This window comes from Anastrepha obliqua, chromosome 1, assembly GCF_027943255.1.
Source record: "Anastrepha obliqua isolate idAnaObli1 chromosome 1, idAnaObli1_1.0, whole genome shotgun sequence".
NCBI classification, from domain to species: Eukaryota; Metazoa; Arthropoda; class Insecta; order Diptera; family Tephritidae; genus Anastrepha; species Anastrepha obliqua.
Window position 1 is genome coordinate 106,946,124 of NC_072892.1, and position 10,653 is coordinate 106,956,776.

Here is a 10,653-nt window from a genome sequence, read left to right on the forward strand (position 1 = left end):
TCAAATGGGGTATTAGTTAATTGCATAACTGTATTCCGGTTAATAGAAATGATTGCCTGCATGCCGCTGTTAATTAGTTGAGCGTAAATACACACCTATTTAAGCACACACAGATATGCGCGATGCCAATTGTTATTTTTGCAGAGATGCTCAAAAATTTGTAGGTTACCCGAATGAATGAGTTCTCTAATTGTTTGTAACATATGCGGTTTGTGGCTCACTATGATTTACATACACACACAAATGCAAATATAAATTCTAAAGTAGATGCCGCACAGTGAAGCAGCATCAGTGAATATTTAATCATGCATAAGTTCATATCACTAGATTTTATTGAATTTACTGGGTTACCCCATTAATTACTAAATTTATTGTTTTAAAAAGTGAAGTAATGGTCGTTTATTAATAAATTAGCACAAATAAAAGGAGTTAGTGAGAAAAATATTAATATTTAGTAGGTCGGCCCTTTGCTTTGGTAATTCGACTGCGCTTATACTGCTCCACTCGTGAATTAAAGCATTTTATGGGACTGTTTGCGGTGTTATGCTGTGTCCCTTATCTTACATTTTAAAATAGCCCACATGTGCTCTATGGGGTTTAGATCTGGAGTTCTTACCATAAGAGCCCCGGAGCCGCAATAATGAATTTTAAATGAAATAAACAAATGAGCTCACACCGAAAAGCAAATGTGGGGAAGATTTATAATATAGGTATGTAAGTCAGTAGCGGCTGTGAATTCTACAAAAACTAATATGAAATTAATGGCGGCTCTTCACATCGATTTGCCTGCGAAGTGAATGGCATGGAAAGCATAACCAAAGTAAAGACTATCTATCGTCTTATCTGGAAAACCTGACTTCAGCTCGTTACAGACCGTGAAAATTGGACAGCCGAAGATGAAACAATACCAAAAAATTAATGTTAAGGGTTTTCCAATAACAGGTGTTATTTTGAATAGCCTGCTATTTTGGTAGATGTCACTTTTGAAGCTGTCAAAACACTCTTAAACAACGCATTGAAATTATTAAAATTCACTATAAAAATGGTGAAAGTTTGGCGGAGATGGTTCGTAAAACTCGAACATTTTTGGGTCATCGTGAAGCATCTTGTCGGACCGCAATACAGAAATTGGTGAAAATATTCGAGCTGTTGGTGCAAGTTAGTGATGTGAAGAATGAAAGCCGTGCACGTCGCTCAAGAACAGCCGAAAATATTGCTGTTATAGCCGAAAGTGTTGAAGAAAACCCAGCTTTGTCCATTTCTCGTCGTTCTTTGGAATTAGGCAAACGTCATTACACCGTATTTTGCATAAAGATTTGGGTCATAAAGCTTATAAAGTCCAGTTAACACAAGATCTCAAGCCGACCGATAATCAACAACGTCGTGTTGATTGGGTCGTTGAAATGCGTGAAAAGGATCGGGAATTCCCTCGAAAAATCATCTTGAGTGATGACGCCCATTTTCACCTCGATGTCTTCGTCAGGAAGCAAAATTGTCGGCTCTGGGGCTCAGAAAATCCAAGAGTTATTGTTGAAAAGCCTCTCTATCCTGAACGTGTGACTGTTTGGTGCGGTTTATGGTCCGGCGGAGTCATTGGACCTTACTTTTTCGAAAAGGAAGCTGGAGCAACAGTTACGGTGAATGGATTGCGCTATCGAGAGATGATTAACGACTTTTTATGGCCGGAATTGGATGGTAGAAGGCGCTACGTGCCACACAAGCAACGAAAATATTGATCTTTTACGGGAACACCTCTTATTGGAAATCCCTTTATTAACTCGTATATATGAGAGTTGCCTTTTATATGTTGCATCCAATAGTAAAAACACAATATACTTGTTGGAAATCAAAACACTTCTGCATTCGATTGAACCAGTTTTCGAAGTACTTTTGCCACTCAGAAGCGGACACCTCCAAACTGAGCTGTTTAAAGGCTTTCGCAGCATCTTCAAACGTTGAAAAACGTTGACCTCGCATTTTATTTTTGATGTTCGGGAACAAAAAGAAATCATTAGGGCCAAATCAGGGCTGTAAGGCGGTTGACCCAAAAACTCTTTTGTGTGAACCAAAACAGGTGCGAGCTCGCATTGTCTTGATGAAGGATGATTCGTCTTCGGCGGTAGCTTTTCCTAAATACCCCGAAAACTTCTGGTAAAAAAATGGTTGTGTACCACTCAGAATTATCTTACTTAAGTTTTTCTAATGGTACAGTGCAACATGAACAGATTTTCCGAAAAAACAGGCGACCATTTGCATTGAGGTGCTTCTTCCGCGAACAAATTTTGTTCGATTAAGCTCGTCTTGAAACATCCATACTGTTGATTACTGATTGTGTTGATTCCGGCTCATATGCACAGATCCTAGACTCGTCACCCGTTACTCGGACGATGTCATTGACCTGATTTGAACCATCATTTTTTTACATCAATCGACACGAGTACGTTCTTGGGCAATTGTCAAATTCTGCGATATCAAACCAAAACAAATATTCTTGTATTGATGACACCGGGACTCACAAATAGCGTTGTCTGTATAGGTGAATGTTAGACCAAAAAATTGTAATGTTTAAGGACAAGACCAGAGGTCCCTAAACATCACAAATTGTTTTATTAAGTCGATCAACATTATTTGAAAAATTTCGTATAAAATTACATTTACCATTAATATTGCTTTTAAGATTTTACAATAAAATTGAATGGCGCATATTTTTGTTGAATTTTTTAGCCCAATATTTCTTACCGTGCGGTTAGTTTTGACCTTTATTTTTAAAAACCTTGAAAATATTAAGATTGTAGGGTCGATGGTGGATTAAAATATTCCGCAAAAGTATTGCCCGAAAAATTTCAGTAGCGGTCTTCAATAACTGTATACCATAACGGACAAAACTGTTTCGTAAAAGTAGTTTTATAATTTTTTTTCAAATAATTAAAATCAACTTGAGACCAAATTAGGAAAATTTAAGTACTCTTAAAAAATTGTTGGGTTGAGGGATAAAACGGCATGTGATCCAATATTACACAGATATTCCTTTTTCATAATTGATATACCGAATTTTTGCTTTTTCTGCACAGTGTAATTAAAACCAATTACCTTTAGTTATGGTATGAGTTTTTCGCATCAGATGAAATGATTGTGTGTCAAAGCTACCGCCACCGGCCATAATAGCAAAATAAGCGGCATAAAGCGATTTTTCTTGATTGCAATGAATCATCGCAGAAGCAAAGCGTGCCACGTAATGATAGAAATCATCACTTTTAGCTGCATCTGATTACATACGAACATAAATGCATAAGTACATGCACATTTTCATCGACAGGGCATGCATTGGCAGAAAATACTTGCCTTCATAAGCGAATGTAGAAAAAGAGATTCAATAAAAGGTTTGAGTCAAAAGACGACCAAGTTTTCCGCTTTGACATTAACAAATTACTTGAAAGGAGAAAGAAATTTGTAATTAGTAGCAGCCAGTCATTAATTTGAAGAAACAAGTCTCTAAAATGGAGTATTTTTTAATAAATATGTTTCTTTAAAACAATACACCTGCCCAAGGTGCACGTTGCAGCAGTAGAGCAGATGATTTGATTGTTTCTATTTATTTTGTCTCTAAACATCTTACGCTGTCGTCGGAAGTCGAAAATCTTGGTGCAATACTTGACCCCAAGCTTCATTGGAAGCTGCACATCGAAAATCGAGTTAAGAAGGCCCGTATAGCTCCTATAAATCTATGTTCGGCAAAAAATGTGGTCTCAAGCCACGTGTCATACTCTGGATGAACAACTTAGTGGTTCAGCCAATTTTCACCACTAAATTAAAGAGAGTACTGGGGACTGTATGTATTGCCATCACTATGGCGTGTAGAACATGCTCCACTGCCGCCCTTAACGCCATTCTGCACTTACTTCCCTTTGACATTCACGCTTAATCCATTGCCGCTCAGAGCGCTCTTAGGTTGGCCTCTGAAGACAATCTCCTGTAGGACATGGTAGCATTTTGAAGCAGATTTCTTCTTCCTTCTCTGTACTTCATACAGATCTCCCCATGTGCAAACTGGGTTTCGAGGGTTGTCCTAGAGCTATCTTTCCAAGCAAGCTGGAGTGAAAGGAGAGGAGACTCTGCATTGGCATAGGTACCTCTGTTTTTACCGATGGATCGAAGATGGAATCTGGAGTTGAAGCGAGCGTTTTCTTTAGATCACTCAATATTTCAGTAAACTGGCGAAAACGAGTAATGTTTTTCAAGCAGAGGTCTTCGCGATCCTGCAGGCATGCAAAATGTTTAGGGATTGCTGTTGGGAAGGACCAAAGCCCTGTCGTCGCCATATTGCAGCTCTTTTCAGGTCAACCCCTGCATGGAGGAGATCAAACGTATCGTATGTGCAGGAAACATTTCTCTTTTCTGGGTTCCAGAGCATGAGAACATAGAGTGGAATGAAATCGGCGAAGCGCTTGCCAGAAAAGGGTCGACAATTACGGTTTCTGTTGTAACCATCTCAGACATCAGCGTCGTCTTGACCATTGCATAATTTTGTTTGTCTAAAAAGCGCAAGACAGATTTAATTCTATCTTATCGTGTGCTATATTAAAAACATTTTGGCGTCCGTACGACAGAAGTATGGATCCCGCGGCATTCAATTTCCGAACTTATAGCGGTGGTCATCGATCACTGGGTGATCGAAACTCATACGGAGAACATTGGACTCCCGTACAACTCCCAATCCAGAAGTTGTGTGGATCCACCAGAGAAAGAGACTATTGAACACTTTCTTTGCAATTGTCCGGTTTTAGCGGTAAGGCGCTTAAGGTGTGCCTTTCGGGGATAGCCTGAAGCATCTCTCCAGCCTAGATCCCGTTTCTCTCTTTTTGTGAAATTTTTCGCAGGTAATGGTTAACATTATGGTGTCAAAACGGCACTCTAGGTCTACGTGGTGTACCTGTGGTACTCTTGCCATCTAAACTACCTTCCTACCTTGTCTCTAATTCGCCAAATTATTTAAATTACTCTAAAGTTTCAATCTTTGTTTTAAAATTTAGCCATTCTAGGAACCACAAGCAAAGGGCCAAAAGAGTTGTTCTTGAAGTCTTATACGAGAACCACTGTGCGCTGCTTTGGCTTAGAATCATAAAGCATGCCCTAATAGTTATACAAATCTGCAAATACCTCAGCCACATATAAGTATGTATATATGTATGCATATGTCTCTATACATGTGATTTTTGCTGTTTTTTGGCATTTTTGTAAGTGTACTAAATGGCCAATTCATGTCCATTGCAATTCCCCCCCTTTCCACTATTTTTTTGCGACTTTTCATTACCTCCGCTCATTGCTTTGGCACGTTTTTACATTTCAATTTAGCAAAGTGCCAACAGGCTTTACACTACTGTCGATCCCTTATCGTTCACCTACTTCTTATCTAACTAGCGTTCTTGCCCTGCATGAAATGGATACCGTTGACCGCCTGAAAGCACGTTATGCCTATGATAGAGGGGATAGTCCAGTACAGCCCTGGCTTCAAATTTCTCGCTGAGCTTCACACTTCATACACAAACAGAACTTCCAAGAAAGAATCGTCATTTAAACACACAAACACACATACGTCATTTAGGTGTGTATATACACACATACATATTTAAGTTTGAAGTAACATAACGCATTAGTTAGATGCTGGCTTGCACATATTTTATGGTAGCACTTCGAGAAGAAAAAAATTCAGTATGTCAATGAGCTGGAGCTCTAATGCTCCATTTGAGAGTAATTTAAGGTTTAAATAGCCAAGAAAAATAGCCACAACTAAATGTACAGACACGCAGACATTTCAGTAGCTTCACAGTGGCAGGCATGCGGAGAAGGCCGCTAGTGTCGAACTGGTTCGCTTCTAATGAATTTAGCGCTATGACTAGTTGACTTTACTTATCTTTTTCTGTTTAGCAACTGATGAATTTTACACTGCGATACCCTCGGAAGTGTCAATTATTTCTCACTGCATAATTTTTCGATTGAATTCTGCAGTTGAGACCTGTTATGCTCTGCAGCCATTTTCCGATAGTTCCGACCCAATTTTAAACTCAGCGAATTATATCAGCGAATTATATCTCTTCTAACTCAGGCTACTGCTGACACACAGGCCGAAGACGTAAACTTCGTTAAAAAGAACCTCCCTCAACCCAAGGTGGGTTTTGCAACCGAGGCATAAAATTAGGCTGTCTCCTAACGGAGCCCTCCTGATATCAGGCCGCCTCAGGTTGCAACGATGGCCTTACCATTGTATGGGGCGCTGCCATCGCGGACCGGTTATTCCCCCAATATCCTCCTTGGTGACCACATTGGGTGATATGTGTAGGCTCCTAGAGGGGCTGGTGACCGTAAAAACCACATAAAACGAACAATCAAATAATCGGATAGCGCTAACACAGGGACAGATAGGAAGACGAACAAACGGACTCACATAAAGGTAAAACGGACAAACAGCCCGACGGACAAACAGACGAACCTAATAGCAAAACGGACGAACAAATGAACCAAGCGGAAAGACGCTAACGAACTAAAGTTGGGAACTCCCTCAGAGTATGAGCTCTTGGCCTCTAGTCAAGGAACAGTTGTTAGCGTACTGTGGCCCACAGCTTTGCTAACAAGTTGGCTTCCTCCGAGGCTTCCTCAAACAATCCGATGTGGCGACTGAAATCCGCAGAAGGTAATGGCAATGCACCGGCCACACCTTAGGAAGAGTGACGACAACATCACCAAACAGGCGCTGCTATGAAACCCTTTCCAACAGATAGGAAGTAATGTAGGCAGACCACGAACGACCTGGCGCTGTTCAACGAAGGTTGAATTGATGTATTTTAATAAGACTTGGAATGAACTTGAAGACCTTGCACAAAGCCGTGTTCGATGGCAAAATGGAGTTGTCGACGCTCTAGCCTCCAGCTAGGAATTAGAGAATCCTATATATAATTTCTATTGAAGTATTTGTGAATTGCTGCCTAAGGCGCATTCTACGAATTTGGTGGCTAGGCCATTGAGTATCCAACGCCGAATGGCATAGACCTATTACAGAAGACATCAGAGAAAGCAAATGGAAGGGGATTGGCCATACCTTGCTAAACGGCGGCACTGAAATCAGCAGACAAGCACTGGACTAGAACTCTCAAGGAAAGCACAGAAGAGGCAACTGGAGGAACTTATCAACGCTGCATAGACGAAGAATTTATAACTGTGGAAAAACCCCTTATTTGGCAGCCAGTAAAACCAGAAACCGTACAGAACGGAAAATTTTTACTTTGGCCCTATGCTCCGAAGCGAAAATCAAGAACTGATGATCAACTTACCCGCTTTGTATCTGAAAACATCACATTGTAGACAAGCTCGCCATGCAGTAAGAACTTAATGCGGCAGAAGCCATAGTCAATGCACAATGCCTAGACTCTGAGGACAGATTCGCTACTCGCAACTTCAGTTACGAAATGGTTCAAAATTGGTGTGGAATCGTTACTAGTACTAGGCCAGAAATTTGTTTCACTAGTTCAAGTTTTCGCTGTAGGGTTTTGCTCTACCAATACATCCCTAAGTGCATGTACATACTTATGTATATGATAAATATGTATGCATGTACGAGTTTGTTCCAGGCACCAAAAAGTCTGCAGCTCTATTTACTTTTTGCCCTCTTCTCACAACTGACTTTTTCTCTCAGATTGAATTTTTTTCCTAGTTTTTGTTGGTAGCACTTTTTGATTATTTTGCTTTTGCTGTCGCCGACATTTGACGTTGATGATTTGTGCGGCAGCTCATAATGAAATTCATCATCGGCCATCACCAGCACCAACGACAGCACAAGAAGCAGTAATAGTCGCAGCAGCAGCAGCAGCATCAGCAGCGATGGCACCAATAAGAGCAATCACGCAAAGTGTGTCCAGTGAATAGGGAAAAATCACAACGAAAATTCCACTTTCCTGCTGAAGCATATATAATTGCAGGTCCCTCTGCGACAGCAGCACGGCCAAAGCCATCACTTTGCTCAACAGCAGGAAATGGATTGCCAAATTTCGTATACCAAATATATTCTAAAATCGATTTGACAGCATTTTTAACCACTTACTTATTTAGGTTTTAATATGATTTCATATTTTATATTTCCTTTATTCGCAAGTGCGCTCAAATATACCCACACAGGCACGCACGTGCATGGCAGTATTTTGCTGTGTCCTTGCGCGTATTAACTTACTATTGTTAGAAAACGCAGAGTGCTCTTATTGAAAAATAGATGGAAGTGGTAGTCCCAGGCTTCAGTACGAAAGCAGAAAGATTTTAGTAAAAACTACGGATCGAAAATAAACAATATTTTCAGATTTTCAGCGAAAATTTTGTAAAGCTTTCAAAAATCGTTGAATAATTTCGAATACATAAGTATGTATATAAAGGGCGGCGCAAAATTAATCATCCAATTTATGCAATCACCCAAATTATTATTATTATTTTTTTCATCTAAAACAAGACTCAGTTTTCGGGCGTCATTTTTTCGCTTTCAAATAATGATTCTTTTGAGAACTTTGTTTTGTACCATATAATACATATTTTCTGTGAGTTAAAAAAAATATAATTTCTTTTGATAAAAAATAATCTTTTTCTTGTTTTTGAGAGTTAAATATAAGAAAGCTGCAATTATTTTTTTGGTCAGAAATAATCTTTTTTCATGTATCTTTTTTTTATTCTTATAATTTGTATAAAAAATTATGATTATTTTTCTTAGTTTTATTGTTTTTGATCTAAAATAACTTTATTTTTCCGCCCATATCGGGCGGTATATCAAAAATAATTTTTTTTGTGAGTTTTATATATTTCATTAGACATACTGATTTCGTGGGCTTTATTTTTTTTTTATATATTAACAAATAATTTTTTTCTTGTTTTCGGGTTTTATGTTTCTTCACAGCTTTCTTTTTTGGTCAGAAATAATATTTTTTCATATACCTATATATAAATATATATATTTTTTTTTAGTTTTATATTTTTATAACAAATAAATATTATTTTTTGGGACGTTATTTTTTCGTCCGATATATACATACATATATCAAAAATAGTTTGTTTTGTGAGTATATTTTATAAGAAATACTGATTTCTTCTGTGAGTTTCATTTTTTTGTTTTTTGATAACAGGTACTTTTTTTTCTTGTTTTAGAGTTTTATATTTCTTCATAGCTTTATGTTTTTGGTCAGAAATAATCTTTTTTTATATAATGTTTTTTTTTTGTTTTAGTTTTATATTTTTACTAGCTTTAACCCGCGGCCCCGCTCGCGTAGGAGTAGTTTGGAGGGACTTAGGATATGTATATAAAAGAATTACAAACAATAATTACATAGAATTAGTGACGAATGAGAGTGGTGGCGCGGCCTGGGGGCTGTGGGAAGGGAGTTCCATCATAAAAACATGCCTATAACCTTCATTGGGTGAAAATATGAATGTATCTACTATATAAAAATTTTTACGTCATTTGGTGTTGTGGTTTCGTAGTGATGCGCGGACAACGTACAGACATTCACCTTTATAGTATAGATAATAATTATTTTTTATAAAATATGTAAAACTAAAATAATTGTTATTGTTTTTGATCTAAAATAAAAAAATTATTTTTCGGACGTTATTTTTCCGCCCAATATATATACCAAAAATAATTTTTTTTGTGAGTTTTATATATTTTATAAGAAATAATGAGTTTTTTTAGTTTTATTTTATTTATTTTTTTTTTTATAAAAAATCATTTGTTTCTTGATTTTGAGTTTTATATTTCTTCACAGTTTTATTTTTTTGTTTTTGTCAGAAATAATCTTTTTTCATATAGTGTCTTTTCTTTTTTTTTTTTTGAGTTTTATATTTTTTATAAAAATAGAGATTATTTTTGGAATTTTTTATTTTTTATAGATGAGATTTATTATCTCGTTCTTCGAGCGTTATTTTTCCGCTATGAAATAATAATTATTTTTGTAACTTTATTTTTATTTTATTATTTTTTTTGTTTTCTTTTTGGTCAGAAATAATCTTTTTCGCATATCTTTTTTATCGAAAATAAAACTTACTTTATAAGCGTTATTTTTTTTATAGAAATTGAAATTGCAGTCCTCAAACAAACCTCTTTTGATTCCATTCAATTATAAGATATGAATGTACGTACTTATGTATATTGTCTATGCTTTCAGCATGCGCGGTCCAACCTTCGTGTGGACTTTCAATTTGAAGACCAAAGAAAAGGCTGCCAAATGGACGTTGGCCGGTGTTTGCTTGCTACTGCAAATCTAAAATGTATTTACACAGAAGAACAGAAGAAGTACAATGGGATAACAACTTTAATGGCATTGGAAGTGCGTGCGTTTGCTTGGATCAACGAGAGTGCCCCATCTAACGACGTCCTCATGACTAAACGAAAACATTTATTTGTATTTTATATATTTTACATTATTGTGCAAATATTAGGAAGACATGCTAGAGACTACGATTTCAATTCGTTCAATACACGCACATACACTCTTCTTATATTTTGCAAATATATTACAATAAATGATATAATTTTTTGTTTTACATGTCCGTATGTTGGATGAAAATCAGTCATTATGAGCAGAAATTTTTGTATTATTATTTAGGTACGCTGGTTGTACATAGATG

At 37.1% G+C, this 10,653-nt stretch overlaps 1 protein-coding gene across 1 annotated transcript in view; it reads left to right on the forward strand.

Annotated features, from left to right (window-relative positions):
- LOC129235395 (dynein beta chain, ciliary) overlaps positions 1 to 10,560 on the forward strand; it is a 52,332-nt gene extending 41,772 nt beyond the window's left edge. The window contains exon 25 of the mRNA XM_054869210.1: positions 10,191 to 10,560. Coding sequence (XP_054725185.1) covers positions 10,191 to 10,290 — 100 coding nt within the window. The 3' untranslated portion in view covers positions 10,291 to 10,560. The remainder of the gene's footprint in view (positions 1 to 10,190) is intronic.
- The last annotated feature ends 93 nt before the right edge of the window (positions 10,561 to 10,653 follow it).